This window comes from Scleropages formosus, chromosome 24 (assembly GCF_900964775.1).
Source record: "Scleropages formosus chromosome 24, fSclFor1.1, whole genome shotgun sequence".
NCBI lineage: Eukaryota > Metazoa > Chordata > Actinopteri > Osteoglossiformes > Osteoglossidae > Scleropages > Scleropages formosus.
The window spans coordinates 12,024,191-12,044,855 of record NC_041829.1 but is presented as its reverse complement, the minus strand read 5'-3'; the positions used below and the strand labels follow the sequence as shown (position 1 = coordinate 12,044,855).

The 20,665-nt window shown below is 40.5% G+C and overlaps 2 protein-coding genes across 4 annotated transcripts in view; one reads left to right on the top strand and one right to left on the bottom strand.

Annotated features, from left to right (window-relative positions):
* The window catches only part of unc80 (unc-80 homolog (C. elegans)), a 77,782-nt gene extending 77,540 nt beyond the window's left edge, over positions 1 to 242 (top strand). Inside the window, exon 66 of the transcript XR_003797306.1 lies at positions 185 to 242. The gene's annotated coding sequence lies outside the window, so the exon portion shown is untranslated. The remainder of the gene's footprint in view (positions 1 to 184) is intronic.
* Positions 243 to 1,700: 1,458 nt separating this feature from the next.
* Positions 1,701 to 18,384, bottom strand: heg1 (heart development protein with EGF-like domains 1). Of its 3 annotated transcripts, XM_018726562.2 has the most exons (12): positions 18,039 to 18,384; positions 14,019 to 14,369; positions 12,711 to 13,958; positions 11,410 to 11,498; positions 9,787 to 9,842; positions 9,383 to 9,543; positions 7,773 to 7,907; positions 6,232 to 6,274; positions 6,083 to 6,120; positions 3,874 to 3,961; positions 3,368 to 3,545; positions 1,701 to 2,219 (listed from the first exon to the last, which is right to left on the bottom strand). In XM_018726562.2, the coding sequence occupies exons 1-12, from the start codon at positions 18,358 to 18,360 to the stop codon at positions 2,076 to 2,078; spliced, it is 2,853 nt and encodes a 950-aa protein (XP_018582078.1). In that variant the 5' UTR covers positions 18,361 to 18,384; the 3' UTR covers positions 1,701 to 2,075. The 3 variants fall into 3 exon arrangements, with proteins under 3 accessions (XP_018582078.1, XP_018582077.1, XP_018582080.1); XM_018726561.2 differs by having other exon boundaries at positions 12,711 to 14,369; XM_018726564.2 differs by lacking the exons at positions 1,701 to 2,219; positions 6,083 to 6,120 and having other exon boundaries at positions 3,439 to 3,545; positions 12,711 to 14,369.
* Positions 18,385 to 20,665: the final 2,281 nt, after the last annotated feature.

Below are 20,665 nucleotides of genomic sequence, written 5' to 3'. Positions count from 1 at the left end.
TGTCAATGGTCGTACCCCTCAGAATGCAGTCTGATTGCCCTGATCTTCATAAACTGTTATAGCCGTGTCTTCTGTATACTGACGCCATCTATTTCTCTCTGTGAAAGTATATACCGTGAAAAGATATAATATTGAAATAAATGTTTTCCCTCATTTATTTCATGACCATTTCTTTTGTTTGCAGAATAAAACTTTCTGGAACCCAGGCTGCATGATTGACAGCTTTGACTATTATTTGCTTATAATCCTAAAAAAATAACCAAAGCACTGCCAATTTTAATAAGTCCAAATTAAGAAATCCACAAACACTGTCTACAACCCCTTATCCCAAGTGGGACTCGAACCCCAGACCTGCCATACACCCGGCCATGGCCAAATCCGCTGCGCCACTGTAACCCACCCACCCCTCCAAAATATCGCACTTAAATTCATAATGAAGAAATACAACATTAAATGGTTGAATGTGGACGGTCAAATAAGTACATTAAATATGTCTGGCTCAGTGTGCATTATATAATCTAATGGATGGGAAGATGTTGTGGATCGAATTGACACTGAAGACTGAGGTAGACTTGTCAGCAGTGAGTGGAATAAGGAGGAGAGGAAGGGGAGCAAAGGAAAGAAAAAGTAGTAACATACTTGTGAAGATCTTTGGCCTTTCTTGAATTTAGTAAAAAAATTTACAGTGAAACAAACGTCAACACCTCACACAGTGGCTCTTGTTTGGTAATTTAGTCACAAATGACACATCCAAAGATAAAAGCAGTGCTTTTATCTTTGGATGTGTCATTTGTGACTAAATTACAAAAATTGTACTTCCATTTATTTTTTTATGCATTTGAAAGTCTGAACAAATCCTAGGACAAAACTTTATTGAACGCAGTCATCAGAAACACCAATTCTTAATTTTGGGATTATTAGGACACTTGAGAAAACCAGATTTTCTGTCTAGATCCAGTTAATAGACAACTTATAACTAATCGTTGTTGATCAAAAGTACTAAAACTTGTGGAAGTTTTAATTGCAAAATCAAGTGTTTTTATTCTTAAAACAGACATCTGACTAAAACGCCAGAAGTAATTCACATTCCAAAAAACACAATTTATAATTGTTTCTTAAAAAATATAACACATGTAACAAGCACTATTCATGTACTATGGTACTTTGACATAAATAGGTCCTGTTATACTGTACTTGTACCCCTCAGAGGTTCTGTTAACTACTTTTCACCTAGAAATTAAGATAACGCAGTTTTGACCAGGAGAACCCACACTTTTGCATTCACCTGTCTAGTTGGTTCAAAACAGGACGCATGTCTGTTTTAGGGTGCATACACACATCCATCCTGGTTCAAAGAAATTTCCTAAAAACACAAAATGTAGTTCCTAAAAGTGAAAGGAAAATTTAAAAAAAAAAAAAAAAATTACACATCATTCACTGTAATGTACACCCATGGGATGATTTATACTTGATATAAATGCTGTTTTTACTGCCTTTTTTAGTTCCAAAATATGTCTTTTTAAATTAAAAAATTTATTTACATTACCTGTCTTTCTACCATTCAGTAGAGATTTTCTAAAAATACTTTGACAGGTAAACTTTTTACAGATTCTTCAGTTTCTCATTTCTATCCGTCACTGTGTGCTACAATACTATGACAGATCACTTTAAGAATGACAAACTGATCTCACACACACACACACCATCATTTTTGGTTACCATACTTGAGGAAGCTGGGAAACATTCTTGCCTTTTAAATGGAAACAGTATATGGATTATGACAGTTAACAAAAAAACAAATATAGTCTGTGTCATAAAACTGTAGTGCACAATTTTGGAGCCAGTGTAGGCTATATTACAATAATTAAGACTAATTTTTTTTTTCCAAAATCCAAACATATTTCTGAAATAAGAGACAGCAAAAATTTTCAGATTTCTTACAGACAATAAAAAATCCATGGTACTCCTCCAGCATTTAGCAGAATGTCCCAATTTGAAAAGAGATTTTTCTGTGTCAACCCACCAGTTTAATGGGTAGGTCCATAACACCTGGTCTGTCCATCGTTGAGGACAGGTCAAAAGTAGTCTCTGCGGCGCGTGTCATCACTTACAAAGGAGGGATTCCACTGCGCCGGGTAGATGCAGGAATGTCGGGAACCTGGCAGACCAGAAAGCTGGCAAAGGCCTCGACGCTCAAGCTCAGGGTTCCGCAACGCTGCCTGCAGTGGACACATATAAGCAACGTCACTTCATCATCATCGTTAATATCAAAATTATTTAGCAGATCCTTCAATCCATATCTTAAAACTGTCGTTTCTAACCAGGTGTGACATAATATTTTTGCTGAACAAACTTGAGTACAGTGCACAAACGAACAAAGTAGAGCTCCTCAAACTCATACAATGTCATCTAGCTGCAAGCCCAGGTGTATTTACTGCAGCACAACTAACATCAGCCATAGCAGCGCAGAGCTGAGCTGAGCTGTGGAGATCACCAGCTCAGAGACACAAATCAGTGTTTCCATTCCGTGCCTCTTAGCTCGGTACATAGCACGCAGATCACGAGGTTCCATGAAATACTTCTCAGTGATTTACTTTTAAAACCCATTACATCAAAATGAAATCTGATGTATTCTTCATTTTTCTTTCATTTAGACAACCGGTTCTATTTTCCTAACAGCAAGACAGGTATAATCCATAACTGAACTAATAAAAGAAACACCTGACACTGACTGGAATACATAACTCCAATTACCCTCTTTTCAAGATGTCATCATTCTACAGGTTCACATACTTTTTCCAACAATGACCTGGATTTAACCATCTGTTTAATAAAGACATGGAAATGTAACATGTTGTGTTCTTTATTAAATAACACTATCTTATAAGATTCTATTTATCGTTATAGACTTCGATGTTGATCAGATGACATTTCAGGAGCCATTCATGCAGAAATCCATTTAATCCAAAGAGTGCAAATGCGTTATTCTTGTTGCAGTATATATGAGAATGGAATATTTTGCTGGAAAAGCTTTCTTAATTAAGTTTAAAATGTTCATTATTTTTCATTAAGATATAGCAAGCTACATTTATCCTAATTTAAGATGCAGGTATACATTTTGCTTCCCTGACTGGGCAGCATCTGACAATATTCCCATTTTTGCAGTAAGCGACTGATCGACATGTGACATTAGGTTTGGACACGTACTTTATGTAACTGTCTACCTGCATTAAATATGCTCCAAAAGTTGAACTATTTATGGGGCCGGTCAGCAGTTCCCTCCCAATTTGAAATTAAACCAGTTTCTTAACCACCTGTTGCCCCATAGTCCCAGAGGGCCTGGAGTGAAAGCACATACAGTACATACCGGGTAGTATATGTCCGTCATCTGCAGCAGGTTCTTGGTGCTGCCATTGTCCTGCAGCTCCAGTGTCTCCCGCCCCCACTCCATGGACACAGAGCTGCTCTTTGGGAAGTCAGTGTAGGAGGACATCTGGAAGTCTCCACTCTTGAAAATCATCTTGTTGATATCATTTTTGTCCTTCCTGGAAATATGAAAACAAACGTTACTGCTACATCTCTATATTTACCGGACTGATTAGGTTAAACAGACGCAGGTGTGTTTTACCGATTAAGTTCATTGCGTTATGGTGAAATAGTCAGTTCTTACTCTAATACAGTGTATTACTATAAGTACTACAATCCTCGTACATCCTAAGAAATTCTGTATGTTTATCATTCTCTTTCATATTCTAATAACATATTTCTAATAACAAGGTCAAGAGCCTTGAAAGTACTTATAAACTATTTACAAGGACTGACATGCCGCTGGAACCCTAGTAATTCAAGAGTGAGTACCACTGATGCGGTTACCTGCAACACGTGACAATGAGAGCGATGAGCAGAATCAAGAGCAGACATCCCCCCGCTGGGGTCACCACCACTGCAACCAGCTTGTAAGCTACAGCAAGAACACATCTTCAGGACATTCACAATATTACAGCATTATCTTTTCAAAGAGCCTGTAGCTAATCTGCACTAAACAAAGATTTTACCTCTTTGAGTATCTAGTTTTCTTTCAGAGCCATTTCCTTCTCCTAAGAGCTAAAGAAAGTTCTTTTCATGAGCATATGAATTAAAGTGCAAATGTCATTTGTACCACAAAATTCACTTAAAAAGCTATCAACTCTTCCTTTTGAGAAACATCTTCCGAGAATGTAAATTTCAACTCAAAATACATGCCTTAGTGACACTGACCACCAAATAATGCTTTACAATATAGAAAAAGATGCATGGTTTGCAGGTGTAAAGCAAGTTATAATAAATATCAGCAATTGAAAAAATACAGTAAAAACCAAAAAAATAAGTAACTACATTTTTAAAGTCAAAAACAACTAAATAAATATATATTTCTTAATAATTTTATAATAAATTTATAACCACTTGTCAATTACAGTATTGTGGCGGTTCAAATCCTAACCCACAAGCATGGAGCACCAAGCAGGGTACACACTGGATAGACAGCAGTCTATCGCACAGATACTCGCACAAGCAGACCAAAAACAGTCACCAGTTCACTTATAAAGAATGCCTTTGAACTCTGAGAGGAAACCAGAGTACCCAGAGGAAACCCACGAGAACATATGGAGAAGATGCAAATCCGAACAGATTGAACCAGATTCAAACAGCGGCCTGAGCCTGCAACTCAACAGCTGTGAAGCACCCACTGCCCTTCCATGTCCCGTAAGAACAACGTTCTACAGCACAAGAGAAAATAGTGACATAAATGACAAAACGAATAAATGAATGACATAAAAGAATGAATTTGACATAAATGAAAAGCGATGGAAAAAATAAACATGCAACTGTGCGAACATGAGTCTTAACCCTAGATTTAGAGGTGTCCAGAGCTGTTCTGATATTCTGGACTTATTCCGAATAAGGTTTTCTCTGCATTTAAAAAAAAAAAAAAAAGGCAGCAGTGTTTAACGTTCAGTAACAAAAAATGAGTGAACATTTTGTGTAGGGTGGGTGGGAGACTGGTGGTGCAGCGGGTTTGGCCAGGTTCTGCTCTCTGGCGGATCAGGGGTTCGAGTCCTGCTTGGGGTGCCTTGTGATAGACTGGCATCCCGTCCTAGGTGGGTCCCCTCTCCCTCCAGCCTTGCGCCCCGTGTTGCTGCCTGTGTGTGTTTTGTGGAAGGGTGCCAATTATGCCTCAATACTGACAAAACAGATTTTGGTGCTGGGACACAGAACAAGTGGAATGAGCCTGCATTATAATTTTACTGCTAAAAACCTTGGTGTTGGTTTTCACTCAGATGTATTCTTTAAATTTCATTTTTACTCAGTCTCAAACACTTGCTGTTCATACCCAAGGAAAATTTCTGATGGAAAGCACTTTGCCACCAAACATCAGTGTAGTATTAGTACTGTATGTCTTCATCTCTAGCAAGGCTGATTACTGCCGCTTGCTGCTTTCCAGCACCTCCTCTTCGCACCTCCCAAAATGCAGCTGTGAACTCACAAGACACTAACTTACAGTTCCCAAAATCTGTTTGAAAATTCTAGAAGGCAGAGTATTTGGCTACTGTGCCACTAAAGTATTGATTTAATGATTTAGCAAATGCTGAATCCATCTAACCTTAACCCTACTCTCTTAAACCCAAGCTGAAAATGTAGTACTTTTCAGGTACACTGAATTCTGGTTTGTCCAACCAAACTGAACTTTTTAGCTATAGAAGGTACAAGAGTCCACAAACGTTTTCTTCCAATTCTTTGCACTTGTACTTGTTTGTTTTCATTTCATCATTTGCTATATAAAAATAAATTTAACTGAATTACTGGACAAAACGGATGGGCAGCGGGTAATACTCTTACTTCATAACTCCTGGGCTATGGGTGCAGATTTTATTCAGATCTAGGATGTCCATCCTATGTTTTTGCATGTTTCCTCTGGATGCAATCCAGTTATCCTTACAACTGTGTGTTAAATTGTTCCGTTGTGTAAGTCACCTAGGAGAAAACTTCAGGTAAAACAAATTAATTAACACTCAGATCCAAGTGTATTTGTTATTGAACTTACCGTGTTCACAGTTGAATCCCCCAAATCCAAACACACACCTTTTATGATAGCAAAATGAGGTAAATTAATACATGCTGAATTAATTTCTGAATTTCTCTTCCGCAAAAAAAAAATGTTCACCAAGCATTGACTTCTTGATGCACACTTACGGGACACAGGTACTATTTTCCAGCTTAAAGCCATCACCGCATCCTGTATGGCAGATGGAAAAACAAAAGCATTGGAAAGATTAATCTCTATACGATTTAAAGTGTAACCCAAATTGTAAAAGTGGCTTTGCACAAAATCTTCTTTTAAAACTGAAAAAAAAACATTATGTAATAAAGTTAATATTATGAAATTTAAATGGAATTTTTATGGTTTTCTTCGATCAAAAAGGCAACAGTTTTAAATGCATTAGCTGCTTAGAAATACTGTACTCAAGCCATAATATCATGTTATCTCTGCTGAAAACTCTAGGGCCGTTACTTCTTCTAGGGTTACTTCATTGGGGTAATTCCCACTTTTCTTTTTAATTGATCAGTTCCCCACGGGATGAGCAATAAACCAAGCAGGGATCCACTGAGCATGTCGTCTTTGTTGTGAACAACTTTTTAAAACTGCACATTGTTGACAAAACACCTGAAAACCCATCAGCTAAACTCTTCCTGCTAATTCCTCTGCTGTCTCTGCAATCATTCCAAGTAAGACACACCTAACATGGCCAACACTCCTGTGGATTTTCATACACTTCCCATAATGTCCCAATTTTTAAAGCAACCGACTCACATTCTTAACACACCAAAAGACAGACAGATGTGGATGCAGACATGTCAGCTAAAGTACATTGCTGCACTTCCACTTCACACCCACAACACATGACTTCGAATAAATTTTGTTACACTGATTTTTCTGTTCCATAAATTTAAAAATTGGGTGTCAAAAGCCAAGAGACATTATACTGAAATGTTGGATGAAGAGACTTCATAAATCAGTGGATGCCTGTAATTCAGTAGAGCCCTGACCAGTGCTCCACCTGTTAAGGAAAACGCCAGTAGGGAATTTTTTTTTGAAAAATTACATCCATTTGTATGGAACTGAAAATAAAACTTACAATCTAGAACATGAAAAAGAATGATTTTCCCTTATTATAGCGAGGGAAATTTTAAACTTACACGGCTATTTCCTCTTTTCAGTATGTTACATGATGGCAATTATACCGCATGTCGTCACATTGGCTTTGGACAACATTGAATATTTAGCTGACCCCAGAGCTTTGCATTTTTGGTGTAAAAGTCTTCAACGCAGATGATCTGACATCCCCATAAATCTGCGTCACATCATCGGTTATGATCACCTTTTCATTTCTATTTGCAGCAACTCGCGTAATGTGTGTTGGAAAAACTACGGGTATCAAGACAAACAAACTGTGCTTCAACCATCACGTCTGTCTCTGCAGCTTTTCCATGAATTGTACATTTTTTGATGAAAAAAGTCCACCAAATACATAAATGTCATTCAACCTTAATATAACGTTTGGAAGCAGTTAGCATGAAAGCTGCCGGTTGAAGCAATAAAAGCCATGAACAACTGCCAGCCGATACAACCTGAGACATACCGTTTGGGCTGCGTTCACTTACAATCTGCAGGCCACATGACCTGAGGCTTAACCTATGGGATCCATTTCATCAGCAGAGCGTACAGGGCTTACCAACGCAGGACATGTCATCTGCACTTTGTTTGAAGTATCCAGGGTGGCACTGACAGACTATGAGGCCATTGGTATCGGTGCATTCCGCTCGCTGTGGGTTACACTGAGTCTTCTGGGCTGCACAAAGACTCTCGTCTGCACGAGAGGACAGGGGTATTACCGACGTGAGCTCAGATGTATTTTCTCACATTCTGAAGTTACATGTCAGGTAATAGTGACTGATCATGCTTGGTGTAGGTTCTTCTTACTCAAGCGTAAAAGTAGAGCTGCAACTGACACAGCATGTAAAAACAGAAGTTGCACATTCCCAGTTTACTAAATAAACCTTAAGAGATTTTGTACCATAAGCCTGTGCTTAGAGAAAACTATAACGGTAAGTATAAAAATTAGCTAATATAATAACAGTTATGAATAATACATTGTTATTATATTGCAAGAATAAAAAAGATACCATTAAAAAAAAAAAAAAAAATCTACCCATCCATTATCAGTAACCACTTGTCCAATGCAGAGTCATGGTGGCAGAGGGAACAAATGGATGGGACAGCAGCCCATTGCAGGGCAATCACAATCTCACACACACACACAGACTACTAGCAATTCAGAGTCACCATTCCCACAAAATATATCTTTGGGAAGAAACTGGAGCACCAAGGAGAAACCCATACAAACAAGAGAAGAACAAGAGAAATTTGCACAGGCTGAACTGGATTCGAACCCATGTCTGAGCCACAGCCCAGGAACTGCATGGCATGAGCACTTCTAGTGTCAACACTGTGCAAAGCAAGAAAAAGCAGTCAAGGTAAAGGCTCTTTAGCTAGTTCAGCTGTCATGTGGTGCTTTCAGAAGTGTTTTCACATGCAGAAATAATTGTCTTAATTTTTCAAACAAGTAAATAATAATACTACTACTAATAATAATGATGATGATAAACAGAAAACTGGAATCGCTTATGTGAAGCTGACATGATGAATGTGAAATACATAAAAGATACATCTACTTTCACTTTTTACTTCATTTTCACTTATTACTTTGTGTAATTTCCTTACCTATTCAGTGGGTATAATGGGCTAGAGCAACTTTACCCACTGGGCCACAGTACCCAGGCTGAAGTGATAAAAGAGCAGAGTGTGTGCAATGTGGGAAGTCTGAGGCTGCAGTGTGGGCAACAACAGTGGAATCGAGGAGCATCACGAATGTCACAATACGCTGTAACTCACTGCATCACACAGAACGATTGTTAACTGCGTGCGTTTCAACAACCTGTTGGGGTGATTTATTATTTGATTTGATAAGTGCCATCTCTTTTTGATGGCTTGAACTTCATGGTGATTATGTGCATCACAAGGCATTTTGGCAATTATTTATTATTGAGTCTGAATGGATATCAATAAGGGAACCTTGAAGACGGTGCTGGACAGAAATCAAGATGAAAACAAGCTTGTTTTTCCCAAACCAGCTGAACACTAAAATTTGCCAACTGAGAATAAGTGAAGTTTCATTCCAGGTGTGTGTAGGCACCTTGCACACAGCTGGTTTTGTGAAAAAGAAGAAGCACAGTGATGTAGTGATGTCAATATGTAGCAGCAGGCGAATAACAGCACGAGTACCATTGTAGGAGAGGCCGAGGCGCAGCACCGAGCGACAGTGGGATATTGCTCGAGTGCAGTTCCTCAGGTACATCTGAACGCTGCTCAGCACGTTTGCCCGGGTCACCTCCGCACTCATGAGAAACGTGTTCACGACAGAGATGCGCACCCCCTCCACCTTGCTGGATGAGCGGTAAAAGAGAATCCATTACTGTGGAGCTGCTGTTAAAAAGTACTACGAAAAGCCTTTAAAATCTAACATTCTGAGAATTTTCAGAACTCCTGTGCTTTTCTTGGATTTCTTAAATTAAGTCACTATGTACACACAATAGCAATAAACATCAGCAGGGAAACTAACATTAGCCAAAGGACAGAAAACCAACAGAGGATTAAATGTGTGTGCCAAAGAAGAAAGGGAATGTTACCTTTTCCCGAGCGTAGATCTGCTATAACCCTTTATACCAGAAAGTGAAGAGTGGAGCTGAAAAAGAGAAACGCATTTCCATTCACTTAGAGCTCTGGAAAACCACAAAAAAGTAAACTGATGATAACAGACTACAGGCAGACCCCAAGTTACGATGTCCGACTTATGTAAAACCCGTAGTTAAGAACTGACCCCTTACTGAGCGGAAGTTGATTTTTTTTTGGTCACTCTTAAGTAACGAGCAAATGAAAACCTCATAATAAAGCCTATTATATTAAAAATTCAAGTTATTGTACATACAGTGGTTCGTAATAATAAACAAGCGCTACTCTGCAATGGGCATCAAAACACAGCATGTCTACAGCACTTCATCGGCTCGTGGGCGGGGCACGTAAGCCCAGGGTAAGACAGACTTCCTTATTTTCCCGTTAACAGTGTCTCGTGTTACTGTACTTGGCGTTAATTTTTTAGTTTTCACCCTCCTAACCATGGAAACAAAGCGTAAATGTGATGCAAGTGGTGGTGGAGGGTGATGCATCCAAGAAGAAAAACAATCACAATTGAAACTAAAGAGTAAATAATAAAGCAAAAGGTGAAACACCAATGAACAATGGAAAAAAGCGAACATTAAAATTTCTTTAATGTTTTGCGCGCACACACACACACACACACACACACACTCTCTCTCTCTCTGAGAGCGCACTGAGCTACAAAAGACACTTCTTCCCAGTTGCAGAATCTCACTCCAGACAACCCCCACATCCCCTGCACGTTCTCAAACCTCCCTTGTTCTGCTCTTCAAATCCTGTCCCTCATTATTTCCCGTTCTACGTCTCTTTGATAATGACCGCTCTCTTTGTCCCTCGACCACGATTTCGGATCCTCGCCTCTGTTAGTTCGCCGAGCAACCAACCATTTGCCCATCCCCAACCACGAGAACACGTCTAGTCCTTTGATTCTGAATAAACAATCCTGCACTTGGGTTCCGTCTCCTCCGTCTCCTCTGTTCATCATGACAGTAGCAACATTAATTCTTCTCTTTCTAAGTCCCTCTGTGGTTACATTTATTTTATTATTACTACATCATTACATTGTATTATTATTACTGCATTGTTATATTAAAGATGTTTTACCGTAACAAAAGTGTTTCTTTAATGTTTTTTATGCCTAGAAAGGTATAGGATATACGATATACTAAGTCAAACATTTGACAAACTGACAAATACCGACCATACCTAACTGTTCCAGCTTACGTCAAAATCTGACAAAGACAGACTGAAGACATGGAACTCGTTCGTAATTCGGGGACTGCCTGTACTACAGTGCTGTTATTAAGACAATTCCAGTATGATTTATGCTGTATTACACTGAACATTACATTACTAAACATTATACTCCTCTGAAGAAATTATTCTGCTTATGAGACATCACATCTTATTATAATTTTTTAGCTGACCTCTTGTCCAAGGCAACTTAAAATGTTACATAAGATTTTTTTTAATAAAGATATCACTGTTTACAAAACAGGGTATTTTATTGGTACAACTGAGTATGAGTGCTGAAGGAAACTACAGCTGAGTCCACAACTCTGTACTGTGCAATAAACCAAATCCAACCACATTACCAACTGCAGGATTTCCCTTTGGATCTCATGCAGGTCAAAGCTACTGTTGCTGAACTTCACACTGAAGAAGGTACCCAGGAACATCTTGGCTGTAGAGAAAGAATGAAAGAAGAGAGTGAAAAAAGAGATACACATTGACGATTCTGGGACCTTATGTAAAAAGGTGTGTGCCTTTCTATATCATGTCCAATCAGCTGAATTTAGCACAGATGGACTTCAAACACGCTGCAGAAACATCTCAAAAGATGATCAATAGAAAGGGGATGCACACATACTGGCTGCACCAGAGTTAAATTTCAAGTGTCATAGCAAAGGGTCTGAATAATGTCGATGTGACATTCCTTTTTTTTTTTTTTTTTTTTTTTAAAATAAATTTGTAAACATTTCTAAAATCCTGTTTTTTCTTTGTCAGTATGGGGTTATAAAGAGTAGATTGACGGGGGGAAAAATTTACGATTTTAGCATAAGGCTGAAACGTGAAAAAAATGTGACAAAGGGGGTCTGAATACTTTCTGAATGCACTGTACTGTCTGTATAATATATATATATATATATATATATATATATATACACACACACACACACACACACACACACACACACACACACGCATATATTCATACATATATCCATACACAATATTTATTATATGAAAATGTAAATAAATATGCACACATGTATGTTTCATGAAAAAATTAAGGGCAAACAAAAAAATTAAATAAAAACATAAGGGATAATGAGTGCTGTGAAACATACAAACATGAACCTGCTTTGCAAACTTTGAGCGAGAGGAAGACACGGAGCCAGGGTCATGTGCTCGGCTTACTCCGACTGGCTGGTATATGAAAGCACATTTTGCACACACAGATACATAAAGGTATCCACATTTGTGTGCATGTATTTAATAAAACAGAGAATTACATACGTGCTCCGCAAAAATGTGCGGGGAAAAAAACTGCAGCTGGTGCTGAAGCCTCCCAAAAAGACTAAAATTATTGTAATACTAAAAGTACTACAAGGTCAGTATTCACAGTTGTAACAGATGCTCCATACAATGGGAGGCTTGTTACATTACCCTGCTGCATAAATGGATAAATAGCTATGTAACTAAAAAATATTGTATGTTGTCTTAGACAAAAGCATCAGCTAAATAATGGTTAACTTTCATTATAGAATTCTGAGGGATCCCAAATACAGCTCTCATTCATGTCCTTTATTTAAAATAGATCTAAACAATCTTCACGTAAGCTTAAGCAATTAAATGTCTCACAGTTCTCACTGAAATTAAAATAAAAGCATACCTGGAGCTTTTGAGCTGATGGACCTAAATGTTGTTGTGGTAACAGCCATAGTCACTCTCTCGTTAAAGCGTTTGGTGGTGTGGTCCATGGTGGTCCGGTCCATGGTGGTCCGAACTGGGGTAGTGTGGCGGTATGCAGTTGTAGTGGGTGCTTTGTACCCAGTAGTGTTTCCAGGCATGGCAGTGGTGGTCTCCATGCGTTGAGTCACAAGGCCTCTTCCTGAGGAGCTTTGAGAAAATGCCCTTGTTGTCCAAGTTGGGTGAAGGTTCTGAGATGTTGAACTCCTTGAAGAAGGAGTCTGAGTCTTCTGCACAGTGGTGTGTGTGGTGAGTGGAGTCTGAGGCCATGCTGTTGTGCTTGGTACGTCCGGAGGAGTCATGGTCATATTGCTGGCAGTGGTCTTAGAACTATTGTCCTTGGAAGATTCTGACCTTTGTGTTCCTGTCCAGTGACTTCTAGGTAGGACCGTTGTGGTGTCGCCATGTTCCTCTGTGTCAACAGTGAAGGGAAAGTGGCTACGAGGGGCTTTTATCAGTGAGTCATCTGCAGCCGTAATTATTACAGGGGACACTACTGTTGAAGTGAGATGACTTGTGTTTTCGTTAATAGTGTTTGCTTCACTGCTGTCATGAGTGTAGAGAAAATCTGTGGGAGTTTCTGCAGTGAACCTCATGTTGTCTGTTGATGAGACCACATTTTCATTCATCAGCTGGGATGTGCTGGAAGTGCTTCCCTCTGTAGATATGTTATGAGGCACAAACGGCAAGGTAATATTTTCAGAATGGACAACCCTTCCTTCTGACACGATGCTGTACTGCATAATCTCGGTAGCCATCATGGTGTCATCAGAGACAAGAGGCATGGTAGCATTTAGGGTGTCTTGTGAAATTGTATCCAAAGATGGCTGCGTGACATCTGTTGACTGCATGTTAAACTGAGTGTTTGAGGGCCTGCTGTCTGAGGCATTATAATATCCAGATGTAGTATCCAACTGGTCAAAAACAGAGGAGGTGGTCTCATTCATCCGGTCCTGGCTGTCAGCGTTCATCGATTGTGCATCCCAAATAAAAGATCTAGTGGAAGTTAAGGGAGACCCCTGTGAAGAAGCTTCATAAGAAGTTTGTAAGGATGTTTGGGACAAGGTCTGGAAATAAGTCTGGAATGAGGTCTGAGAAGATACCCCAGAAGAGGCCTGAAATGATGTCTGGAGAGACCGCAAAGAGGAGGTTTGGGTGGAAGAGTGAGAAACTCTTGGAGAGTTTTGAGGAGAAGACCGCAAAGAGGAGGTTTGGGTGGAAGAGTGAGAAACTCTTGGAGAGTTTTGAGGAGAAGTTTGGGAATAGATCTGAGAATAAGTCTGTGCAGAACTCTGAGATGGCACATGGGTGGAGGTCTGGGGAGAGATTTCAGTAGAGTCCAGAAGAGTGGTCTGGGAGGAGGACCTGGATGTTGTTTCATATATTTCAGAAGTAGTCTGAGTAGAGAGCCTTGAGGAGTTTAACTCTTTGTAAGGAGAAGTGCTCTGGGTGATTCCAGAAGAGGAAACCTTCTCTTGAGTTTGGCTAATGATGGAGAAGGTGTAGGTACTGGCCATCGGAGAAGAGAACTCCAAGCCTTCTTCATTCACATTTCCATTACTTTGCACCTTACGTTTGGGCTCTAGAAAGGAAAAAAAGAAAAAAAAAATTTTCTATAATTATACTAGGAGAAGAAAAGTATTCGAGTAAAGTACACAGCTGAAATACTTCAAGTTTTTAATACACGGACAAATAATATGCAAAACATCTCTGGGATTCGGTTTAACAGCAAACTTACTTCTACAGTCACATACGGCATCTGGAAACTTCACTTTAATACATAGTTTAATAATTTCATACAAAGTTTAAAAACATAACTATGAAGTTCATTCAAAACACTGCTGATATGAAGAACAGATGCCATGTGCTTGGTGGCATTTCAACGTTTAATGTCAAAGTTTTAAATCTATCCACAGGCATGTACACTGGCTCTTTATTTTCTAAAATTTGTTATGGGGTAAAAACAACTTATTAACCTCACAGCTGTTGATTGATTCCAAGAATGATCACCCTAATAGGTGAACCGCCTCTGTGAGGGGGCCAAATTAGTATTATTTCTTAAGAAATAAAAAATAAGTCACCTAAAACAAAAATACCAAAATAAAATGAACGACAAAAACGTATTTTATAATTTGTCAGCAAAGTTATTCCATGTTAAATTTATTCATTTAGCACTCTTCTCCAAAGCAACTTCTCATGAACTCTATGTAGTGTTAAGGACTCACACACCTTATTCACCAAGGTGATTTACACTAGTTACACTGGGTCACTCATCCATACATCAGTTGAACACACTCTGTCACTCTTGTCCTTCCATTATACTCTGCTGTATAGCTTGTCTTTCAATGTTATATTTTCATTAATTATAAGTAATCATTTGTTTGACATATGGATGCAGAAGCCAGGTGTCTACCCAGGAAGCACGGTGCATGAAGCAAGGTACATCCTGGACATACTGACAGTTTGGCTCACAGGTGTTGATGATATAAAAAGAAACACACAAGATCACTGCCAAGATGCTTTTTTTTAGTGCGGTATCCTGCAACACACTATTTGGGACTCATATGGCAACATTCCGAGAAGGACTGAAGCTGTTCTGAAGGCAAAGGATGCCCCTATTCCTTATAAGGTCCTTGATATTAATTATTCTTCTGTCCATCATCACGCATACAAATATTTTTCCAATCGTTAAAACTAATTGGAAACTTAACATTGCTAGTGGTTCATAACAATAAAGAGCCAAATTTGAACAACAGTAACTTGATTTACTCAAAAAAGTCAAAAAATTTCTAAAGTACTATTTTTTAACAGTACTTTTACCTGAGTATAATTATTTCTCATACACAGCCACAACAAAGCAAAACCTACACTCTAGGCTGTCCCCGCCCGCCCCCCCAGATGCACCTAAGGAAAAACAGCAGTGGAGAGGGTGGTTATTCCATTTGAAAAGGCAATAAAAACACAGCAAACTAGGTCATACTCCCAAATCATCCCCTGGATGCTTTTTTACATGGCTCAGAATTGTGGGGCTTTGGAAGGAAGAGAAGGAAGTAGGAGGGACATTTGGAAGCTATCGCCCAAAAAGCGGAGGAACTGCAGAGGGCCATCTAGGACCGTTTCAGAGCCCGAACACAGCAGAGCAGGCCGAGAGCAGGAAGCTGGCCAGAGGCCGGGGAAAGCACAGCCCACAGGCTCCTGGCACACACGTACGCTATAATCAAGGCAGAGCAGCATAGCACTTAGTCATCGCCTTCCACTGAAAGGACTCGGGTTCAAATCCCACTCTGCTGCAGTATCCTTGAGCAAGGTACTTACTCTAATTTGCCACAGAAAACCATAATGATTACTATAAATTGGTAACTTACCCATTACCCAACAGTTTAAGAATAAGCAGCTTAGTATACAGACTTAACATGGTAATGGTAACTTGACTGAGGAAAAGGGTCATCTAAATTGACAAACAACACAAGAGGCCAGGCCTCTAGAACAGTGTAACAAGGCTCAGCAAGACCTGCACCAAAATGATCAAAGTGTTAACTTGTGGACTGAGTTATGGAACTATTTCTTCAGCCTTCAGGAGGTTTTTCTTAAAAAAAAAAAAAGCAGATGGGATTTTTGGTAGCTCTTATTTTGCATATCAGTGATATATGATAATTTCACCCGGCAAACTCTTATTCACCAGCTAGTTTAACAGAGCAGATGAGGGGTACCTTGCACGGAGCTCAGGATCTAAACTAGCAAAATCTCAGTCACTAATGTTTGTCTCTGAGCGCCATGCTTCCTGCAGAGTGCCGATCCTCTCTACACAAACAACGGCCAGCTCTGCTTCCGCCAACATCTTCAGCACATTCAGACAGTCTGTCCCTGGAGTCACAGGGCAAGACACTTCCATTTCTTCTTCTTCCCCACAACAGTCATATCTCCTTCAGTCAAATTTCATTTCCATCACAGATTCAGATTCAGAGCACAGATTCAGGAAAAACAGCCACTGGTCAACATTCTTTAAAAACATTTTTTAACCAGAAGCCACATCTCCACTGGAATTCGCAACTACATCTTAGATACACGCCCACAAAAGGGTGTTTTTCTGGAAGCACGACTGAAGTCACTACGCATCCAACTATTCGGCTTGTTTCGGTCCAACCTGCACTGTGCGGCCAGGCTGTAAGCATCCATACAAAATCCAACCGAAAACTATAAAAGTGTCCAGTAGTAAAAGCGCACAAAGAATGAGTTTACTGTAAAAGTAGAGCCAGCTCTTCACACACCGTTACAGTGCACTACTGGCACGCGGCCTCCTCAGAGCTGAGCATCAAACCGGACTTTCTCGTTCAGATTTTAAAAATTATACCTCTAAGCAAGAGTGGAATTCAACCGAAACGGACGGAGCGAAATGAAACGGACAACTCGCGAGCGCTCTCCACCTAGCCAAAACAAGTCACGCTCAACATTTTCACAAGTGTTGCTGAAAACCAGGGTACCAGTTATTTCACTACTACGTACACTAGCACGTACAGAGATAGGACAGACAGGGTGGACAAGGAGGAGACACTTCGCTCCCTCCGTCTCGGGTTCTTCTTGTGAGCTCAGCCAGGGCAGCTCTGGGCAGAAGGACAATGGCAGGATGTTTTCTGGAGCTCGGCTTCCTCTTCCCACACACGGGCTCCACTGGCGCTGCGCCAACACGGTTACCCCACGGTGGGGTAACCACAATGGACAGGTCATCGAGTTCACACATTATTATGTCAATTTCTTAAACTTTTGTTGAGAGAATAAGGTCAAGTCGCTGACATAAGCCTGATATATATATAAAAACACTTCCCGCCTTCAGAAAGTCAAAGAAGTGCATACATTTTTAAAAGGGGCCGTATCGTATGCACTTTTTTTCCTGTGTGAGTGTGAAGGGCGGGAAGGGAACTGTTATAATAAAGTTTTATCACTGAACAGGAGGACTGCTAAGTTAAGAGAAAGCCTAAGGAAACGGCACTGCTAACCGATTACTCGTATCTGCTAATCGCGTGAGGGTTATTATATTATATTTTCTATATATATTACATAACGTGACGTGCTGCAAATGCTTCACTAGTTTGACTCACGTTCCCTCCACAAAGGCTCTCGCGCTGCAGCGCCACACTCTGCTGATGTGACGCACGAGCAGCACGCGGCCCCTCGCTAACGGCGCGAGCGTGTGCGGAGGCTCAGTTCGTCCGAGCCGCGCGCCTACCAACGCGGCGGTCCCACTCGCTCTTACCCGAGACCGGCGTCCCGCTGTGCCCCTCTGGTTCCGGCTCCCTCTCCGGCTCCCGCTCCGGCTCCTCCGACTCCACCGGAGAGGGATAAGTGACTCCGGCTCTGTCGGAGCTTCGAACCGTTACGGTTAAACTCTCTGTGTGGAACGGCGAAGGCGAAGCGCTCGTGTCTCCCGGCGCGGTCACGCTGGGAGTGTAGAGACGGGCGCTGTGGCCGCGCTCGGAGACTGTGGAGGAGCCCGCGGCGACGAGGGCGCGCTTTCCCCCGAGCACGAGCAACAGAGCAGCAGCGACGATGTCCATGAAAGAGCGCGTTCTCGTCATGCTGATGACAAGAAGAAAAACCGCCGAAATAATTAAACCCGATGACTGTTCAGCGCCACCATAACAATCTATACTTGGTTATATCATGTTTTCGTGGGAAAATCCTCAGCGACCAGAACGGCTCTCTCGTCGGGCAGCAGCGAATCCCGCCGCCACAGACTCCTGCGCGTGACTCCTCCCATGCGCACGAGCCGGGGGGGGGGGGCACCAGCGCGTCCCGCCCTCGGCGATCACGGACGACTGTGGTAACTTTCAGTTAACGTATCTGCTGGTATCTGTACGGAGTGACGTATCGCGTAAGCAGCCCACTTTGTTCCTGACGATCTGCTCCTGAAGTGAGCTGTCCTATCCGGAACAGTCAGCATTCATTTAACTTGCAAAAACAAATTAAGCCTTGCAGCGACATAAAAAACTAAAAAGCTCACCCGTTTCTCCACAAAACATGTTGACTGCCTTACATTTTCAGCAGAAAATCTCATTCGAAAACAAGTCCGCAATATTACACAATTTCTTTAAATCCACGCTTAAGATCCACATGTTTAGAAGTCACTTCTCCGTGACACATTTATTTTTGCATGTTCCTTTTTTAATCCGTAATTTCTCTTACTTGTATAATGGGTAAAAAAAGTGAGAGTTCTCATGTCCATTCGTACCGTCACTATTCCACTTTTTTTTCAAAAGTCCACAACAGTGTTTAAGAGTTTTGCAACTTCATTTCTGATTTAGTGACCAATCACAATTCATACAGATGTAAAAGCTTACTTGTCGGTAACAAGAAGGGCAACTTCTTCTTCTACTGGTAGCACCCTCTCTACTGTTAGAAGGTAAAATGCCGGAATTGCCTGTAGCCTTGCCCTTTTGCCAGAGAATGTACTTTGCTCTCCTCCCCAACCCCCAGCGTAACATCTGCGGCAGCAAAGACCATCTGGCCTGCTTATGCTCATACTGTATCAGGAAAGAGGGAGTCTGGAGGATCTGGGGGCACTGGGCCTTCAAGAGAAGAAAAAAAGTCACGGATGGAAATGAAATTGGATAGAGACGACCCTGGTGAGGATGAGGAGCTCCAGGCAATGAGCCTTGGCCTTGTCCTCGCTGAAGTACCTAAAGGGAAAAAGGATCATTCAACTTGCCGACAGAAGAAGAACAAGGAAAAAAGGAAAGCTGATTAATCTGATGGGGAGCTCTTTCCAGCAAAGCCCGGATCAAATTTAAGACCCTGGTTATGGCCTACAAATGCATCAATGGAACTCCTCCCAGCCATCTACAGGGCTTGATCATTCGCTACATGCCAGCCAGACTGCTACGCTCGTCCACACCTGCCTGCTTGGTGGTTCCACATACGAAAGGTAAAGCACGGAGGTTCTCGGTTCTGGCTCCGTTGTGGTGGAACGACTTTCCGCTCTCACTCAGAACTGTGGAAACTCCGTCTACATTCAAGAAGGGTCTGAAAACTCACCTTTTCCGGACCCATTTTACCCAAGATCTCTCCAGCTCATGTACGGTGTAAGTGTTCATGCACCGTAACTTCATGATCTTCCCCAGATAGGCCTTTACACAGCTGCTACTCTGGCATTGTATGTGATTTTGTGTATCTCATTATTATAAAAAAAAAATTTTGGTAGGAGGTTATCAGGATTCATCTATCCTGCGTTTTATGCACCTACTGGAGCGATGAACATCAGTGCATCAAGTAGAAAGTAACAAACTCATTTACTTAAGAATCGCATGTCTGCAGTTATGTCTCTTTCTCTTACTGTAATGCATAAATTGTATTTTTGCTGAGATGTACATCGCTTTGGACAAAAGCATCTGCTAAATGAATAAATGTAAATGTAAGTGTAGTCATACCTTGAAATACTAATTTAAGGTACGAGAATTCCAGTGTTTCAGGAGTTTCATTTAATACTTGCGTTTTAGCTTACAATTTCTTCACGTTTACAAGGAATGAATTTGAATTTTGTGTGCTTCTTGACAACTGAGCAGTGCAAAACATTTGTATTTATTCATTTAGCAGTTCCTTTTCTTCAAAGCAATATACAATGATTTTTGTGTAGTGTTTAGCTGACTCGTGTACCCAAAACAATATGCCATGTATATTGTATTATATATTTTCATGTTAGTTTGAGTTTGCTGGTTTAGCAGTTTTTGTAGATTTTTTATTAATTTGGGTGATTATTAATTTATAGTGAGCCAAATTGCATTGGTTACTTTGAGCACTATTCCTTATATAGTATTTAATATTTGTATTACAATACATTTTAATCTGGCATTTGTTTCGATTTTTTATAATTATGTATTAAAAAAG